The sequence below is a fragment of the Hippopotamus amphibius genome, chromosome 16 (genome assembly GCF_030028045.1).
Source record: "Hippopotamus amphibius kiboko isolate mHipAmp2 chromosome 16, mHipAmp2.hap2, whole genome shotgun sequence".
In the NCBI taxonomy this organism is placed as follows: domain Eukaryota; kingdom Metazoa; phylum Chordata; class Mammalia; order Artiodactyla; family Hippopotamidae; genus Hippopotamus; species Hippopotamus amphibius.
In genome coordinates this window covers 30,044,908-30,064,375 of record NC_080201.1, presented here as the reverse complement: position 1 = coordinate 30,064,375, position 19,468 = coordinate 30,044,908, and the positions used below count along the sequence as shown (strand labels likewise).

The window sequence follows — 19,468 nt, the reverse complement described above, 5'->3', positions numbered from 1 at the left end:
AGGCCTATTACAAAGAGGTACCACCCAGGGTGTGTGTTTCTTGACATGATCATTCATTCACATGAGAAGGTTGTTTCCCCATACAAAAGGTAACTAAGGTGAAACTGAAATAAGCTTCTAACCAAGGGCTGCTGCATGCAGAGTGTGCTGAGCTGTGTGAGAGGCCCAGGAGTGAGGATGGTGGGAGTGTCAGAGAGAAGATGACACTCTTAGCCTTGGCTATTCCCATGATGATGTTCTCAGCATGAAGAGCGCTGGGAGGAGGTGGCACTGGGGCCGGGGAGACAGGCAGGAGCAGCCAGGGTGCATTGAGTGGGGTGGTGGCCTGGGCCACAGCGGGGAGAACAGGTAGGTGACCAAACCACACATCCTCTTGAGATCTCCCCCAGCTCTGCTTCTTATAACCTGCATGGTTGCATCCTCCCCGTCCAGGTGATGGTGTGGATCCACGGAGGAGGACTGGTGGTGGGCGGGGCGTCAACCTATGATGGGCTGGCCCTCTCTGCCCTTGAAAATGTGGTGGTGGTGACCATTCAGTACCGCCTGGGCATCTGGGGATTCTTCAGGTAAGACACTGGCCTCTACTCACAGCACATTGACCCTCAATGTGGGGGTGCTAGGACTCAGCTCTGGTCATGCAAACTCTCAAGAGGATCCCCACTAAGACATCCAAGTCCCCTCATAATTGGGCTCCACCTACCTTATTCTCCAGCCACCCTGGTCCACTTAATTCTGAGCTTTTACATGTAAATCTGCCTAACAAACTCCTATTAATCCTGCAAAGCCCAACCCAAATGTTACCTTGTCTGAAATACTCATCTGTTTTTCACCTGTGCTGCCCAGCATGTTGCATTACCGCTAAGATGACAGTTACCCTGCAGCACAGCAGTTAGAGGCTTACACATCTTACCTCATGGAGAAGTAGGAAAGGAGCAGACTCATGTGAGAGCTCCGGGAAGTCTTGTAGGTGAAGGAACGGGTGGTTGGAACTGGGAGCTTGTAAAAAGGATCTGACTCCAGTGGGCACACCTACTGGGAGGAATGTTTGACCCACTCACCCCATTTCCTTCGTGGGATTTGGCAGATGTGTGAGTGAAGGTGTGAGTCTCCTCCATGGAATCTCCATGGGGACAGGAACCGGGTTTCCTGCAGGCAGTTGCTGAGCCTTTTCTGAATGTACCAGCCCCAGGACCTCTTACCCTGAGATGCCTGGTGCGTGGGCTGGGGAGGGCTGGTCACCTCACTGGAAAGACCTACGGGCTGGAGGAGGGTTGCCCCAGGAGAGTCGTGTCCCAGGATGTGTCACCTTCACGGAGCCTCCTCAGCTCTTTCCCCCACAGCCCGTGTCTGCTCCCAGTTACAGTATAACTGCGTACACTCTCCCACTTCCTCTCAGCCAGTCTCTCCTGTACCACATCAGTCAGGGTTTCACTGCAACCGGACACCAGACTGCTCTGGGCCCAGTCACCAATGACCCACCAGCTCTTGGCCCAACCTTGGCAGCATCCACACGTGATCGCTCAGATCTTTGTGAAAAGCTTCCTTCTCTTGGCTCCTGGCCACCTCCTGCCTCATGGCTGCTCCCTCTTGGCCCCTCCCTGACCCTCTCCCTCCCAGTCTCAGCCTCTGTGTGCATCTTCTTCTCTGTCCCACTGGTTCCCTGAGTGACCTCAGGGGGCGCTTCCAAGTTCCCTATGTTTAGCCCAGTTCTTCTTTGAAGCCAACAGGTACATCATTAACTACCTCCTGCCATCCCCAAGGGACCTCTGAGGGCACCTCTCCCTCCCACAGATAAGCTTAACCCTTGACTCCCAATGCCCCTCCCCCCAAACACTCCTCCTTTCCCCACAGAGCCTCCTGCTCAGCCCCTGGCAGCTCCACCCTTCCAGTTACTCAGGATTCTTCTCTGTTTTTTACACCCACATCCAGTCACCAGCAAATCCTCTTGGCTCCGCAGTAGCCAGAGTGATCATTTAAGACATAACTGGAGTCAGGCCATCCCTGCAATGGCTTCCCAACTTACTTACCATGACACTGACATTCTTACCAAGGCCCTCAGGGCCCTATGTAGCTGTATGTCCTAGACTCATACTTTTATTCACTGGACCCCAGGGCCTTTGCATGTGCTGTTTCTTCTACCTGGAATTTCCTTCTTTGGATATTTGCAAGGTTGATGTGCTCAAAGTAGATGCTCAATAAATACTTGCGGGATGGGTGTGTAGAGTCCTATAGCAGAACAATGCTACAGGATGGGAGACAGGTGAAGACCCCAGTGTCAGAGCTGTGGAAACCTAGTCGTTTCCAGAAGGCTCACCTGGACCCCCATCCCTGCCTCTGGTCCTGAGGGCCCTGCTGTGACATCCCTGCTCTCAACCCACCCTGTTCTCTTGCAGCACAGGGGATGAACACTGTCGGGGCAACTGGGGTCTCTTGGACCAGTTGGCCGCACTGCACTGGGTCCAGGAGAACATAGCCAACTTTGGAGGGGATCCAGGCTCTGTGACCATCTTTGGAGAATCAGCAGGAGGCGCAAGTGTCTCTATTCTTGTAAGTGTTCCTGGCCCTGATGTGGCTACTGATGGGATCCTATTGCAGACCAGCCAGTCTAGTTATGGGACCTTTACTTACAAGACCTGCATTCGAGGCTGACCCTACTCTGTGCAGCATCAGATGGTGGAAAGTTAATGGCCAAACGATCCTTGGCCCCCAGGAAGCTCAGAACTCAGCTTAGCATCCTGGGGCCATATTTCCAGCCACAGCTGCAACAGAGACATTCTTCCTGTCCTCTGTTGGTTGAACTCTCACTCTCCTTCCAACTCATTTTACCATCAGCACTCACCTCATTCCTCTTGGGAGGTAGGGGGCGGGTGTAAATTCTGAGCAAGAAGAGGCAACCATGAGAGTTGTGCAGAGTGTCGTTGTCTGGCTTAAGGCCAGACCTACCATTCAGGGGACACAAGCACGAAGCTCAGGTTGCAGGCCTCCTCTGAGGCGGTCTGATGGCTTGTTCATGCCCAAGAGGGAGGGCAGCAGTCTCTGGGACTGAGGGATGGAGCGGGGCTGGGGGAGGAGGAGTAGGGAGAGGAGGGCGATGGAAGGGGAGATAGGACAGGGGATACGGGACACAGACACGACCTGGGAGTCTGGTGTGGGGAACGGGAATAGGGAGACACTGAGGGAAGCCAAGATGGAAAACCAGGTTAGACGGTGCTGGGAGCTGTGCAAACCTCCAGCTGCCTCACAGTTGAGCAGAGGGTCAGTGCTGTTACTGCATTTTAGAAACATATCTAGGTTTCATAGTGGAATGCTCAAGGGAAGATGTTTTATATTTCATACAGTGGAGAAAAGGAAAAGTACAGATAATCTCAAAGAAGAAAAAAGTCTTTCAGAATCCCATTATCTGTGGATACTCACCATGAACATTTGGATCTGTATTTTTCTAGTGTTATTTCCTTGATTCACCCTATCTATGCATGTATCTCTCTCTTTCCATCTATCGATCTAGCTAGAATTTTTTAAATAGAAACTTTCCTTAGCAATATAGAATAAGGTAAATATTTCCTAACCATTAAGCACTCTTTCACATTTTTTGTGTTTATTCTCAAGTTATATTCCATTGTAAGAATGAAAAATAACTTATTTACCCAATCTCATCACATTGGAACCTTGGGTTATTCCCAATTTTTACTATCATAAGCAACGTGAGCATTCTTGGAAACTGTTGTGTGACTGCACGTTCATTTTCCTTAGGATAAATTCTGAGTAATGGAAATGGGGAGTTAGAACTGTGCCTTTAAAGTGATGCTAGGAATTGCTGAGCTGCGCTTCAGATGCTATTGATTGTTATCCTCAGTGTGTACCACACACTTCCTGTTTTGCCTTGCACTCTGCTCCTGGCTCCCTCCAGCTAAGGTTTTCCTGTAGAAGCCGGCCCCACAGTCTCCAGGGGAACAGTCCAGGACAGCGCTGTGGGTGGCGATGGCTCTTGAAGATTCCTCCCCATGAGCATAAACTTCCATTTTCGCCACTCTCCTCCCAGGTGTTATCTCCCCTGGCCAAGAATCTCTTCCACCGGGCCATCTCTGAGAGTGGCGTGGCCCTCACTTCTGTCCTGATCAAGAAGGACATGAAGGCTGCAGTTAAGGTAGGTCTGACTCTGGACTCTCCCCACACCCTTTGCGCTGCTCTCCTGGAGTTGTCAGAGGCCTTTCTTACTGTGGGGTCCAGCTGACATCCTCGAAAAATCACAGGAGTGGGGATGGCTGAGCGGGGAGCGCAGGAACACACCTCATCCCACCTGCCAGTTCTATTGCTGAGCAATCAGGGGCAGAGAGCAGAAGCACTTGCCAAGATCAGCGAGTGATCGGAGCAGAGCTGTGACTCAAGCTCATGACGCTGGACTGCCAGCGCCATGCACGGTCCACTGAACACGTTCCCCAAAGTGTCCGAGGTGAGGTACTAGCCTGGACAGTGGGCAATGTACTGTCATCCTGTCTTTCCTCTCTCAGTGTCTGAGATCTGATGAACTCATTGGCACCATGTGCGCCTGGAGTGGATTCACCCTGGGGGCTTGGGTCTGGTGTGGGTTCCTGGAGAAATCACTCAGATTGATTCATTCATTCATTTAACAAATAATTTTGATATAGTCTGACATCTAGCAACCTCATGAAGCTGCTATTATAATTTAGGAGACAGATTAGTAATTATATAATTGCACAGCTTATAAAATGTCAACTGTGACAAGAGCAATAGAGGACAGGTGCCTGATGTCATAACAGAATCCAGAAAGAGCACTGCATCCAGTGTAGGGGGGAGGTTATCAGAAAAGGCTTCCTGAAAAAAAAAAAAACGATCAACAAGTTGAGATGAGAAGGATGAACAGTAAATTACTTGCTAAGAAAAGAATCTCCAGGAAGAGGGAACAGCCTGTGCAAATGTCCTGTGGCAGGAGCAGGTATCTGAAGTGAGAGAGAGTGAGAAAGACTGATGTGGCCAGAGCAGAAAGAGTGCACGGAACCTGGAGTGAGGGGAGGAGGGGGCCGTTGGCAGGGCCATGCTGCACAGGACCTGGTGAGGACTTTGTCTTTACTTGGAGAGTGTTAGGAAGCCAAGGAAGGGTGAGTAACAGAGAGGCTCTGCTGAGGAGTGTGCATTGGAGTCAGTGATGTGGAGCGTTTTGGTCAGGCTGTGAGAGCTGGTTTGGTGGAGGGGTGGGGGCAGCAGCCAGACTGAAAGGGACTGGAGGGGAGGAGACAAGACACCAAGAATTTTAAAGATTGTTGAGAATGTTTTTCAGAATTCTTTGGCTTTTAACAGCAGAAGCCCATTGATCAGGCTTAAGTTCAGAAGGGGGAGTGTTTTGAAAGGAAACAAAGGTGGCAGAGATGGGGCTGGATTTCGCTATCAAACAGGACTGGAAATTGGCAGAATGAAGAATCTAAGACTCTTATTCTTACGCCCTCTCTCTCTCTCCTCTACTTCCTCATGTGCCTTTTTATTTAATTTTTCACCAAATACATACTGAGCATTGACTTTGTGTCAGACACTGAATGAGGCTCTGGGCAGCCCACGCACACTCTCCCTGGTCCCGCCATCATGGAGCCTGACTTCTCTCCTTCAGCATCTTCCTCTCTGAATGCACTTTGCAAGTGTCTGGCCTGAGGCCAAATGGCTATTAATTGGATGAGCCGAGATCTGAAATTAGACAGTGGGATTCTGGATTCCATGCTCTTGAGCCCCACTCCATGCTGCCTCTCTTCAGAGGTTCAGCTTTGAGATCATTATGTCAGTTTAACAGGGATAAGGCAGCGGAGGCTGAGGAGTGTAATAGGCATGCCTGGGACCCAGGACATCCTGGTCTAGAGTATCTTCTGCTCCCACGGGCTGCCTATAGAAACTGAGGTTGGAAGAGAACACCTTGTTATTGATGGAGGGTAGAGACGTGGCTCTTGAATTCTGCTGTCACCTGTGATCTCTGCAGCAAATTGCTGTCCTTGCTGGGTGTAAAACCACCACCTCCGCTGTCCTAGTTCACTGCCTGCACCAGAAGACAGAGGACGAGCTCTTGGAGATAACGCAGAAGATGGTAAGTTTATCCACTCTTGTGGCCACACAAGCGCCCCAGCCTGTAAACATGGCCCCAGGCTTCATCATTTCAGCTGTCCTCTTGCCCTGGAAAAACTACCCAGGACATTTTCTCACCTCTCAAGAGCAGTGTCAGAGCTCTGGATCCAATTGGGGAACTTCCTTCTTTCTTTTTCATTATGGAATGTCTCAGATATTAGCAAAGACAAAAAACAATGTAACAAACAACTGTGTAAAAACCCCTTATATCTATCAAAACTGACTTTTTCCAATCTTGTTTTCAGATCTATTTTTAAGAAAATAAACATTATACATTCTCAGAGGCAATTACCATCCTGAGTTTGGGATCGGGGTTATCTAGAACAAAGATTTTCAGAAAGGTTGTCACAATTTGTCTTAGTTAATTTAGAAACCACCTCAATTATAACCCAGTGGTGGCCCAATTGTCTAGATTTTCTGCATGTTTGCCTCAATAGTGATTCTAAAATAATGGTGTATCTACCCATTCATCCATCCATCCATCTATTCATCATCTTATTATATATCTGTCCATCCACCAATGAATCCATTTCATCGTCTTTTCATTAATCTAATATCAATTCATCTGAACATTCATTCATATGTTATCAATCATCCATATATCTGTATTTCATCATCCATCTCTCTGAAATCAATGATCCATCCATTACTTAATCTGCTAGCTATCATCCATCTATCCACTTATCCCCGCAATTCACCCATACTCCATGTACTGGCTAATTCCATCCATCCATCCATCCATCCATCCACCCATCCATCCATCCATCCATCCATCCAACCATCCGTCTGTCTCTGCTAAGTGTATGGGGGGTGGGGGAGGTGGTAATAGAGTGAGTGATGCAGACATAATTGAATATAGTCCCTGCTAACAAGGAACTATTCAAAGAAAAATATGCCCATATACTTAGTGGCTTAAGTGTGGTGAGAACACAGAGGGGGAGGCATTCGTTATACTCAGCAGGGATGCTTCACAGAGGAGGTACCATTTCAGGATTGATGGATGGCTATGGTCATGGGTCATCACAGGAAGCTACAGCAAGACATATACCCAGAGACTATCACTATCACATTTAGAGCCAATGGGAACTACTGGAGTAGCCTGAGGACCTGGACTCTCTGTGTGGACCCTGGACTCCTGAGGATACTCCTGGACTCCCAGGGGCCAGCCTCCAGCACTAGACTCTGTTCTGTTTCCATGGTTAAGTCCAATGTAGCCTTGGATCCTGGCTTCTCAGGTTCAAATAAGGTGACCAATGTGTCCAAAGATAAAAACACAACTGTTTTCTAATGCCTGGAAAGAAGGAAACTTATTTCAGTACTTCTCCATGTGGCACAAGAGATCCAGCCTATAAGGGGAGAGCTGGTGAGTTTGGGGAAAGCCAGAGAACATAAGAGCCCATGTTATCCTTCTGAGATTTTCCCAATCATCTGTAAGTGTTTCTGTGATTATCCTCTCTCCCCAGTACACACACACACACACACACACACCCCTGGATTGCCAGGCTACAACCCATAATGGAGAACCCTTACTGGGACTTCCTGCATACTGGTCAGGCCTGTTAGCTACAGTGTAACAATAAAATCAACACAATCTTGGTGAATTTACAACAAAGAGAAGTGTGGGCTGGGGTGAATTTCAATGAGCTTGTATGAGTTAGGATTTTCTAATGGGAGAGGACAAAACTTATCTCAAAGTGCTTTCAGCAAAGGAAGGGATACGTTGTAACATAATCCTCAGGTAACCAACTGAAAGTCCAGGTGTGGACGGCCTCAGGCATGTCTGGATCCAGATGCACGTATGATATTAGTAAGAATCTGTCTCTAACACTCAGCTTTTTACGTCTCTGTGTTGGCTTCACTGTCAGGCAGGTTTGTCTCCTGGGCAGGTTAAAGACAACAGCAGCTCTTTAGACTTAGGTCCTATCTGCTTAGAAACCATCTTTCCCAATAATTCCAGCAAAGGTTTCAGGTACACTCTATTGAAGTGACACGGACACATGTCCATCCCTGAAGTAGTCGCTGTCTTCAGGGAGATGGTGCCCCTCAGGTCACATATAGATGCCTGGATTCATGGAGTGAAAGTGGGTAAGAGATGGGTACCCTAAAGGGAAATTAGGATGTTGTTGCCTCGGGGAACAAGACGGGAACTGGGTGGAGGGCAGGATAGGCAGGAGCCACAGTCCTCTCCAGAGCTTCCTCCCCCATCCCATAGCTACACCCTGTGCTCACGCCCAAAAGTCCAGCTTTTCTCCCAGGAAGCCTTCTCACCCACACTTCTGCCTTTGTTGTCACAGAAATTTTTTGCTGTTGATTTTCATGGAGACCCCAGAGAGGTAAGGACCTCTGCTTTCTTGATTGCATGTTTTAACCCTTGAGGCCATAAGCTTAGTTAGTGAAAAGGAAAGAATTCTCCTTTGTAGAATCACAGTAAGGCCCAGAGGGGCAGTGACGTGCCTGGGTCAACAGCCAGGAAGACCAAATCTAGGACTGGAGCCGGTGCCTCTGGCTGGGGCTCCCAGGTATGAACTCTGTGTCCCCTGTGCCCAGCCAGCCCCCCATCTTGTTTACATTCCCCAAAGATGCCCTGTTGGGAGAAGGCTGGACTAGAAACTTCCATTGCGGGGAGTGGAGGCAAGGGCTCTTCAGGAGGCGTCACGGGGAGCCCGGATCTTCTCGAGGGAAGCTGCTGGGGTGACTGGCTGTGCACATCGCACTCTGTGCAGGGCTCGAGGAAAGGAGCCATGAATCCCAGTCCTGAGGCACCACCCTCCTCCCAGCCACGCGGGAATTTCCAACCGCAGCCTCCCCAGGCCAGGAAAACATTGAGCCCTTGGCAGCTGGTGCTTTATTATCAATAACTAATGGTCTTTAAACAGAAACATACACGACACAAGGCTGAGAAAATGTGACCAGAGGCTCTCAGGAACCTGATCCCTTATTTCCCGTGAGCCGTGGCTCAGTATTCCCTAAATCAGAGTCACGGTGACTTTTTAGAACTTAAGAACCAGGAATCATGAGAATGTTACCAAATAAATCGGGGGTCTCGCTGCTCACTGCTTACAAAATCAATTACGTGCTCACAAATGGTAGAAGAGAAAGGGGGCTTTAATCAGAACGCTGGCAATGTGAGAAGATGGCAGACTCAGCGTCCCCCGAAAACCGCCTCCCAAGTTTCCATTCAGCCATGAAACGTTTTAAAGAGCAACAGAGAGGTAATCTCAGTTAATCATTGAGAAGGGGGTCACAGGCATGGCCGTCCCCCACTGCCTGCAGGCTGGTGTGCAGGGTGTCCACGGCTTGTGATCTTTCTCTAGGTGTTGTCTTGTTCACACAGTTTGGTCACACAGTTTGTTGGGGAGATTACTGACGGGGAGGCTAGGGAACTGGCCATCCATTCCTTACTTATTCTTCATTTCTATGTCTTTGATCTATGGGAAGAACCAACAAGTTAGGCAAGAAATTGTGTGATTTAAAGATTTGAAAGGTGTACTTGGGCTGGAGATGAGTAGAGCTTGGGGGGTACCAGGTTTAGTAGGTAGCTGCCATATAGCTTCGCTAAAGTAACCAAAAAAAAAAAAAAAAAAAAGAGGCTTCCTGCTGAGGGTGGTTTCCTGTAAAGGGAGGCTTACAAGAACTGACTGTAGATGGAGAGATGCATAGATATACATACACTTCAAATTAAATACACATTATATTATATATTTTATACCACTTTGAGTGAAGATTTGCCCCCCATCACCTGACCACAGCTGGCCCCTGCTCAGAGTTCTGCCCCCTGGTGTCAACACACTGAGCCCCCTTTGTTAGGACCCTGAGTGTGTGGCCACCACCCATGAGCCAACAGGTCTGTGAAGCTGGCCACGAATTCAGGCAGGTGGAGAGGATGACACGAGTGTGACCTCGAATGGGAAGCACAGACACTACGCTGCCCTCTTCCCCAGAGCTATCCTTTCCTGCCCGCTGTGCTTGATGGAGTGCTGCTGCCAAAGATGCCCGAAGAGATTCTGGCTGAAAAGAAGTTCAACACCGTTCCCTACATCGTGGGAATCAACAAGCAAGAGTGTGGCTGGGTTCTGCCAACGGTGAGAAACTGCAGGCCTCTCCCGCTTGCCTCCCCTGCCTTTCACATCACCCCTCCCATCTCTGGGCACAGGACCCCTCCTTGTACTGACCTCCCTCTGGGACCTTCGTACATATTGACGTTTCTGTGGAAACCTTCTCCATGATGGTCCAGCTGTCATCTGGGAGGTGTGGCCTTGGGGACCCATGTCCCCACACACTCTCTGCTTCTCCTCCCATCCAAGAATCCTGAAATGTCGGTGCCAGGAAGGCTGGTAGAGAGAATCATTGGGCAGATGACAATCCCAAGGGCTAGAAAGGGGAAGGGGCTCGGGAGTTAAGGAGAGTGAGGCCTGGGACCTGCAGCCTCTCCCCCTTGGACTTGGCGTTTTCATACTTTCTCCAAGAATTCTGTTCCAGCCATCCCCGACAGGGGCTCAGTCATCTAACTGGAAAGATTCAAAGGAGCCTGCTTCCTCCTGGGTTAAAATTGACTTCTAAAAGTTAGAAAGGGCTTTCCTTCTGCCAAAGATAATCTAAGCCGGACACTAGTTGAAGTAGCAATAAGTTTGATTCAGTTACACCCTTGCTGTAGGGAAAAGATCCAATGAGAACTGAACCCAAACCCGTGAAACAGGAGGCTGGAGCCTATTTAAGGCAGGGGACAGGGAGGAGGGGGCTTGTCCATGTGACTGGGCCACCTGGATTTGTTAGCTGGTATTTATCTGGAGAAGGAACAAACTTCTCCTGTCTTTATGACAGGAGGCTGTGGTGTAAGTAAAAGCAAGGCGCCCGCTGAAGTTCAGCCTTTATCTTCCCACAGGGACTTGGGGAGAGAGCAAGAATTAGCCCCTGAATGTTTGCTATTGGTAGAGATGGCTCTCAGGTCCTTGAGGAAACAGGTTTGGGTGGTAGATTTACATCTCAAAGGGCAGAAAGGATTTATGGTAACAATGTTGCTAAAGTAACTGCTCTAAGAAAGGATTCAGTTACTTACATGCCTATCACCAGGTTTTGGCTGGAACAAAGAGTAAATTTTCCTGGCAGCGCAGAGCTTTTTAAGGGGGCCTGGGGTCATCCTGGGGATGTGGCCTTCAGCTGCTTGTAGCTGTGCTAGAGTCTGATCAAGTCTCTTAGTGCAGAGTTTTGATGGAGTCATTGTGTGCAGAGTTCTGCTGTTCTTCAGAATGATTTCAGAGGTGATACCGAAGGACCAAAGCCATAACGGCAGGATTTGGGGCTTTCTCAGTTATCTGACACAGGCGGGGTATTTGTGAGGTCTGTGTCCTCTGCCCCAGAGCCCTCCACTTCAACACTCGGCTGGCTGAAACCTTCACTCTCTGTTTGTTTTTTTTTTCTTTTAAGAACTCTTATTGAGATACAATTGACATACAGTAAACTGCATATATTTAAAGTGTACTATTTGATATTTTTTTCTTATTAGTAATGTATATATGGCAATCCCAATCTCCCATTTCATCCTACCCCTACCCACCCACCCCATGTTACCCCCTTGGTGTCCATATGTTTGTTCTCTACATCTGTGTCTCTATTTCTGTCTTGCAAACCAGTTGATCTGTACCATTTTTCTATATTCGCATATATGTGTTAATATATGATATTTGTTTTTCTCTTTCTGCCTTACTTCACTCTGTATGACAGTCTCTAGGTCCATCCATGTCTCCACAAATGTCCCAGTTTTGTTACTTTTTTATGGCTGAGTAATATTCCATTGTATATATGTACCACATCTTCTTTATCCATTCATCTGTTGATGGACATTTAGGTTGCTTCCATGACCTGGTCCCTGTTTGTCTTGATGGATGGCCATTGCGGGAACTCTACCCTGATTATGTGTGTGTGTGTGTGTGTGTGTGTGTGTGTGTGTGTGTGTGTGTGTGTATAAAGACTGGGACAGCTTCCCTTAAAAATGACATTATCCTCTGTGCACTCCTTGACTTCTGGATATAAAAGTCCATTTGATTCATTGATTTTGCCCAACTCATCAAGGACCCATGCGCATCAAGGCATGACAAAGTGACCTTCGACCTGCATTAGTTTGGTTTGTTGGTCACTTTGGTTTTTCTTGCCATTACCTGATGACTCACAATTGCTTCATTTTTGTTTTAACAGATGATGGGCTACCCACTCTCTGAAGGCAAGCTGGACCAGGAGACGGCCACATCACTCCTGTGGAAGTTCTACCCCATCCTTGTAAGAGCTGAGGAATCATAGGAACTGGCTGAGCCCGAAAGTGGGTCGGGGCTTGTCCCAAACTGCAGAGCAATTAAATGGCAGAATGAAGACTGGGGCTGGAGGCTTCTGCTCCCATTTTTATGCCTTTCGACCTCACCACCAGGGGTGGGCGGAAGTGGTTGCACAGGGCTTGAGAGGTTCACCATTAATGCAAGCCTTCCTCCCTGGCTGGACAAGCCATGCTGTTCACTAGGGCTTGGTGGTCACTTTCACTTTTGATCTATTTCAGCACATCCCTGAGGAACTGGCTCCAGTGGCTACTGAGAAGTATTTAGGAGGGACAGATGACCCTGCCAAAAAGAAAGACCTGTTCCTGGACTTGATTGCAGATGGGATGTTTGGTGTCCCATCTGTGAATGTGGCCCGTCGCCACAGAGGTGAGTCACAGACATTGGACATGAGAAGGACACTGACCGCACCAGTTTCACACTGTATTCTCTCCTAACCCGCAGCATAGAAAGATATGTGGAAACTCCAAGGTCCATTTCATATGACCTCGGATGGGGTACTGTCCTATTTTGGTTTCTACCAGAAGCAGACTCCAAGAAAAGCATCCACATACAAGTACTTTTATTTGGGGGGTGATCCCAGAACACACCAGTAGAGGAGTGGAGAAGTGACATGAATGTAGAAAAACCAGTCCACACTGCACTGTCAAGCAAGTATCCACCGTGGGCATCTGGAGCTGGGGGGCTCTGGGAAAGATGTGTCTTAGGGTTATCCCAAGAGTGGCAAGAGAGCTGGGGTATTTATCCTCCAACTTTGATGAGTCATTGGTTGAAGCCTATTCCTGAGGGCAGTTAATTGCCTTGTGGTTTGACCTGCTGCACACATGGGCAGAGTGGTCGCTGCCTGCCAAAGACCCCAGGCAAAGAGCTACAGATGCAGGCGGTGGAACTCAGGCTGGCATGCCCAGAACCAGGGATGGGGGAGGCACCGACAGCATCTGCCACAGGACTCCTCACCTGAATTGCATTGGTCTGTGGGGCTAGAGGGGAAATCTTGGCAGGTAAGGCTTGGAAGATTTCCAGGGTCAGAACTAGCTGCAAACTAGTTTGTTAACCAGTGGCGCTGGGAGGTAGAGTCAGCCCAGAGTAAGATCAGGAGTGTTGTCTGGGACCAAGAAAGCTGAAAAGAGTGAGCATTGGGAAAGTGGAGGCAGGTGGTCTGGACAATGTCAATGTCTGTGGCCGGTTTTAGCCTATCCCAGTGTGTGTTGTATCTACCACAGGACCTTCCACCACTGACCCAAGGCTGTGTGTGGAGGTCAGGGATGGATGAGCTCACCTGGAGAGGAGGTGTCCCTTTTGGGTACCTTTTGAGTTCCTCACATTACCTCTCCTTTCTTGGAGCCCTCATTCACCTAGTCTGTAAACCAGGAGATGGTTCTTTGGTCCAGACCTCTCTTCCTAACCAGGCTAGAAGGGTTTTAAACTTTGAGATTCTAGAAGCATGATAAAACGTAGCTGCAGCTGACCTACCGTGTCCCCAGGCACTCAGTACTGTCATTTGGAGGTGCTAGTTACCACTTCTTCTTCCCTAGGGTCCTAGAGACCAGCCAGGAGCTGCCTGGGGTCAAATGTGTTCTTTCATAAACTGTGTCTTGCCTCCTGCTACGTGTTTGATTTTTAGTATCCATTTCTGCATCTGTCCTGCTTCCACCCATACTGGACTTGAATTTTTAACCTGACATCTCGTAACTTTGAATTCAGAGTTATTGCCAGCACTTCCCAGAGTTTATCAATGTTATTTTTTTCATTACTGTATTTCTCTCAATCTCTTTTTGATAAAAAAGAAGTTTTCTGAGTATAAAAATAATCTTACCATTGTAGAAGGTTTTGAAAATATGGGAACACGTAAAGAAGCAACTACATATCATTCATAATTCCTTCACCTAAAAGTTTCAGTTATAAAGTTTTCACATTTTTTTATTAGCCTCTCCATGCCTTACATATAATTTTTAAATTAATTTTATGTTCTTCCTAGAACACTGTATTGTAGGCATTTCTTCAATGTCAATAAAAATTCATGGGAAATATCAATTATTTCATGGCGCAGTGGATTAAAATTTACCTAGTATTCCTGTCCTATTGGATATTTGGCCTGGCTGCTCATTTTGATGCTACAGAAAACATCACATTCAGCATTATATGTATAAATCTTAACCAAGTTTCAAATAATTTTCTTGGGGTTGGCTTTTTTTTTTTAAGGGGAGTTTTTTTTTTAAATTATTTTTGGGGGCTGCGTTGGGTCTCCATTGCTGCATGTGGGCTTTCTGTAGTTGCGGCGATCAGGTGGCTACTGTTTATTGTGGTGCGCAGGCTTCTCATTGTGGTGGCTTTTCTCGTTACACAGCACGGGCTCTAGGTGCGTGGGCATCAGTAGTTGGGGTATGTGGACTCTAGGGTGTGTGGCGCACAGACTTAGCTGCTCCACGGCATGTGGGATCTTCCTGGGCCAGGGATCGAACCCATGTCCCCTGCGTTGACAGGCATATTCTTAAGCACTGTGCCACCAGGGAAGTCCCAGGGTTGGTTTTTAGAAGTGAAATTGTTAAGCTGGCCTGTAGGAGCATTTATTGAAGTTCTTGACACATTTTGTGAAATTGCTTTCCAGTGTATGGGAGTGTGGATTTCTTAATTCTCTCACTTGGAATAGTCAGATTAAAAGAACAAAAATAATGCTATGAATTTTATGTAAGTACTTTCTCACCAAAAAAAGAACATCATATTGTCTTAATTTGTGTATTTTTTTTATTACTAGCTCTCTCCTTCCCCCTGCTTCTCTTGTTGGTCCTAATTAGTATTATTGAAATCTCTGCACTACTTGTAGGAATTTTTAAAAAATATTAATTTTTTTATGTGGCTCTGCTGGGTTTTACATGTGGCACGTGGGATCTTTATTGCCATGGGCGGGATTGTCTTTGCTGCATGCAGGATCTTTTTTTTTTTAAGTTGCAGCATGCGGGGTCTTCAGTTGCAGCAGAGGACTCTTAGTTGCAGCAGAGGACTCTTAGTTGCAGCATGTGGGATCTAGTTCCCTGACCAGGGATCGAACCCGGGCCCCCTGCATTGGCAACGTGGAGCCTTAACCACTGGACCACCAGGGTGGTTGCCCTATAGATATTTTTTGATAAATCTCAGTGGTTTAAGGCAAAATAGTAAAAAAGAAGAAGAAGGAGAACAAGGAGAAGAAGAATATCTTTTGGGCAGCATGCTGCCGTAATTATGTTCTCTGATTCAGTCTAGGTCGTTCTTGGTATGGTGGGGTTCTGATTTCCTTTCTAACACTTCTGAGTGGCAGAGACAAGGTTAAACACCCTCCTTTCAGAGAGTTCTGCTTGACCCTGAAACAGCTGTTTAGTAAGTAGATTATGAAACCACTTGAGAAACCACAGGAGAATTGCTACTTCCAAACAACACCTCTTGCTAGACCAAAGGTGCAATGGTGGGGGGGTGGGGCCTGGAGAGGGAGGCAGTTAAGTACATTATTCTACATCCTCCTGTCGGGATGGCATATATTGTTAAACTACTTTATCAGCAAATATTCAATGATATGAAGCAATTATTATAGTCTTATGAAATAACGTATACAATATTATCCTAATTTTATATACATAAATGGGATCAGTGCTAAAATATTAACAGAGGTTTCTCTGAGCGGTGGGATTATAACAGATATTTTTGTTCATATTTCTTTTTTTCTGCGTTTTCTCAATGTGATCCTGTCCCCAAGAGGGGAAAAGGTTGTGGTATTTCCCCTGCAGTCTGACTTGGGGGCCGACCCTTCCCCCAGAGAGTCACTGGCTCTGGGCACAGTGATCAAAGCGCAGAGCTCCCCAGGCGGGTGGCCCACGCGTTCGCCCTGAGGGAGCAAGATGGGCAGCTCTGCTGACGCCTCAGCAGGAAAACTCACATCTTCTTGGGGCTTAGAGAGGGGGTGGTGAGAGCAGGGGCGGGGGAGAGGAGGAGAGAGGAACGTTCCCTTCCTTGGCCCCTTCTCCCTTCTGCCACGACCTTAACACTCTCCAGGCCATGAAGGAAGCAAGACATGTGAGATGACAGAGAAAAAGGAAATGCTGAATTGTGGTTTCCTGAGACACAAGGAATAGACTGTCCCCTTTCTGCATAGGCTTGTATTTAAATATCGGCACTTTCAGAGCAGCAACTTGGATTTCCTTGAACTTGTTTCACTCATCTTAGAATAGGTAAGGAAAACTCTGGAAACACTCAAAAACAGGCAGAATGGAAGGCACCTGTTGTGCTCCAGGTATTCTCCAAGGGAATGGAAAGTAGCCTATTATCAATGACATGCAGTGGTATTTCTGTGCACATAAACTGTATGTATCCAAATGTTCTGGTATATGAATGCATCAGTAGGAAAAGAGGTTCATAGGAATTCACCCCATGTCTCTATAAAGATAGTTATTTTGAATCAATTTCCCCAAAGTTTCAACCTTCATTCATTCATTCATTCATTCATTCAGTAAATACCTGGCTCAAATCTAGTCTTACTTCCACCACTAATGCTCCCTTAAGCAAGTCATAGACCTTTTCCCAAACTCTTTTTCTCTATTGTGCTGATAAGCAGGGGCTTCCTGCAGGGACACACAGGGTCTGGCACACAGTTGGTTCTCACAGTGGGCAGCTGCTGTTAATATTGTTGTTCTCTCAGGATGGGGCATGACCCCAATTTCCTGATTGCTCACAGCCCCCTGGAGACCTTGATACCATCCAGGTGTGCGTCTGATGAAATGACCTGTGCATGAATCCATGTCTTCCAGATGCTGGCGCTCCAACCTACATGTATGAGTTTCAGTATCGCCCAAGCTTCTCATCAGAGATGAAACCCAAGACGGTGATAGGGGACCACGGGGATGAGCTCTTCTCGGTCTTCGGGGCTCCACTTTTGCAAGGTGATGGCCCTTTGGTGACTACAAACTTGGACTTAGGAGATCTAGGTGCAAGTCTTAGTTTGGTGGCCTTGGGCAAATTCCTCCTTCTCTCCAGGTCTTAGTTTCCTGAATTCACCATAACAGGGTTGAAGGAAAAAGGGTCCCAACCTCTCTCTTGTTTTAATGAGCATGCTGGAGAATGTGCCCTCATCCATGGCCACTCTAAGAACCCAGACCTGGGCATCAGCAAGACAGGAGGCAGGTCACCTTCAGGGCCCTGCTCAGGGCTACAATGCCACCACGTACTCCCCACTCACAAGAGCATATCAGAATGTGTGACAGTAAGGTTAGAATTGCTCTTAACCTTGAATCAGGGCTAATGTGTGTATGTCTCTCTATCCAACCATCCATCTAAAACTCATATCTGTTAAAATTAAATATATTTAGGAGTATAATATTTTAAAGAAACACTTTTCACAGATGTCTTCACTGTCTTAACCATTAGCACTTACAACTTGTGTGTGACACACCCCAGGGCTGTACATGACACCCAGAGCCTCTGGGTACTTTCTCGATGGATGACTCTTTGGGGACTTTGGAGCTTAGTTATTTTTGAGATTTTGTGAAAATGTGTGTGGTGAAGGAAATTGAGAAGAGACCCAAAGGAGAGCATCCTGGGAGGTGGGGTTACTGCAGCAGAAACCCTGGGGTGTGGCCCTGCGACCCTAAGGGGGGAGGGGCAGGCGGGTGGGCACAGAAGGCCAAAGCAGCCAGTGTATGGATGGACTGCAGCCCTTCACTAAGCCCAACCTAGGTCAGTAACTGTCATGCTTGAAGTGCACACGAATTACCCAAGATCTTCTAAAACTGCAGGCTTTGACTCAGTAGGTCTGGAGTAAGGGCTCCATTTCTGAATTTCTAACAAGGTCTCAAGTGCTCCTGCAGCCCCTGAACCACACTGTGAGTAGCACTGGCTTTGTCTCCTCCCCATAGATGGTGCCTCAGAAAAGGAGACCAATCTCAGCAAGATGGTGATGAGATTTTGGGCCAACTTTGCTCGGAATGGGTGAGCTGGGGGCAAAGATGGAGCAGGGTGGGGAAGGGGCAGGGCGTGTCTGCTGGGCGGGGGGAGCTTCCAACATGTGATGGTCAAACTCCACACCCTGTGACCTCTGACATGAGAGCTCCGTCAATGGACAGGCTGCCCAGGAGAGGATCACCTTCTGTCTCTAGAAGCATAGGAGCCTTTGGCAGAGATGAAGCCAGGGCTCCCTGACAATATCACAGGGTTGTTGGGACCACACAGTAGCTTTGGTGAATTTCTATTTATTTCTGTTCCCAGGAACCCCAATGGGGAGGAGTTTCCCCATTGGCCGGTGTATGACCAGAAAGAAGGGTACCTGGAGATTGGCGTCACCACCCAGGCAGCCCACAAGCTGAAAGACAAGGAAGTGGTTTTCTGGAATGAGCTCCTGTCCAAGGAGGCAGCAAAGAAGCCACCCCCGTTAAAACATGTTGAGCTGTGAACAGGAGGCCCAGCTGGGGACCCCATAGAGGGGTGTTCTATAGAAAGTGTTTATGGGCCAAAGAGGCATCGTGTGTGGAGGCTGGGGAATTATCTGATGGGAGTGGAAGAGGTCAGGGAGGGGAAATTTCTGTTTCTGTGGCCTCAATTTTGGAAATACATGTTCTTTCGGAGACCACGTCAGTGTCTTTGTCTGGGGCTGGAATGAAGTCATCCTCATTAGCGGGAAAAGGATGAGAAAGGGCACCGTTGGCAGGAAGGTGACTCGGGCAGTTCTGGCTTGGCCTCTGGACAGGAAGAGTTCAGCAGGCTGGGCCCTGGCAGGGGCTGAGCGGGACGCTGCACCTGCTCCATGTCTCTGGGCCGTCAACAATTCCAGTGAGAGGATGCGGGGGTACCAGAGTGCAGTGTCCCTCTCCTCCATGTGGAGGACACTGTAGAGATGGAGGTGGCACAGACTGGTGATGTACCTGGGCTGGGAAAGAGAGGGGCTTGCCACAGTGACACAGTGACACTGTGATGTGGCCCTTATTGGCCCTCCCACAGGTCTACAGTTCTTTCCTCACCTTACACAGTATCCTCCCAGGCCCCTCCCTGAGGCCATCTCTTCC

The 19,468-nt window shown here is 47.9% G+C and overlaps 1 protein-coding gene across 4 annotated transcripts in view; it reads left to right on the top strand.

Moving 5' to 3' along the window:
• The window catches only part of LOC130837990 (liver carboxylesterase-like), a 97,147-nt gene extending 78,111 nt beyond the window's left edge, over positions 1 to 19,036 (top strand). For all 4 annotated transcript variants that reach the window (XM_057710734.1, XM_057710731.1, XM_057710733.1 and 1 more), the window contains exons 4-14: positions 433 to 566; positions 2,394 to 2,547; positions 4,040 to 4,144; positions 5,981 to 6,085; positions 8,418 to 8,456; positions 10,065 to 10,205; positions 12,316 to 12,396; positions 12,668 to 12,815; positions 17,222 to 17,353; positions 18,326 to 18,398; positions 18,675 to 19,036. In XM_057710734.1, the coding sequence (XP_057566717.1) occupies positions 433 to 566; positions 2,394 to 2,547; positions 4,040 to 4,144; positions 5,981 to 6,085; positions 8,418 to 8,456; positions 10,065 to 10,205; positions 12,316 to 12,396; positions 12,668 to 12,815; positions 17,222 to 17,353; positions 18,326 to 18,398; positions 18,675 to 18,858 (1,296 nt within the window). In that variant the 3' untranslated portion in view covers positions 18,859 to 19,036. The remainder of the gene's footprint in view (positions 1 to 432; positions 567 to 2,393; positions 2,548 to 4,039; positions 4,145 to 5,980; positions 6,086 to 8,417; positions 8,457 to 10,064; positions 10,206 to 12,315; positions 12,397 to 12,667; positions 12,816 to 17,221; positions 17,354 to 18,325; positions 18,399 to 18,674) is intronic.
• Positions 19,037 to 19,468: the final 432 nt, after the last annotated feature.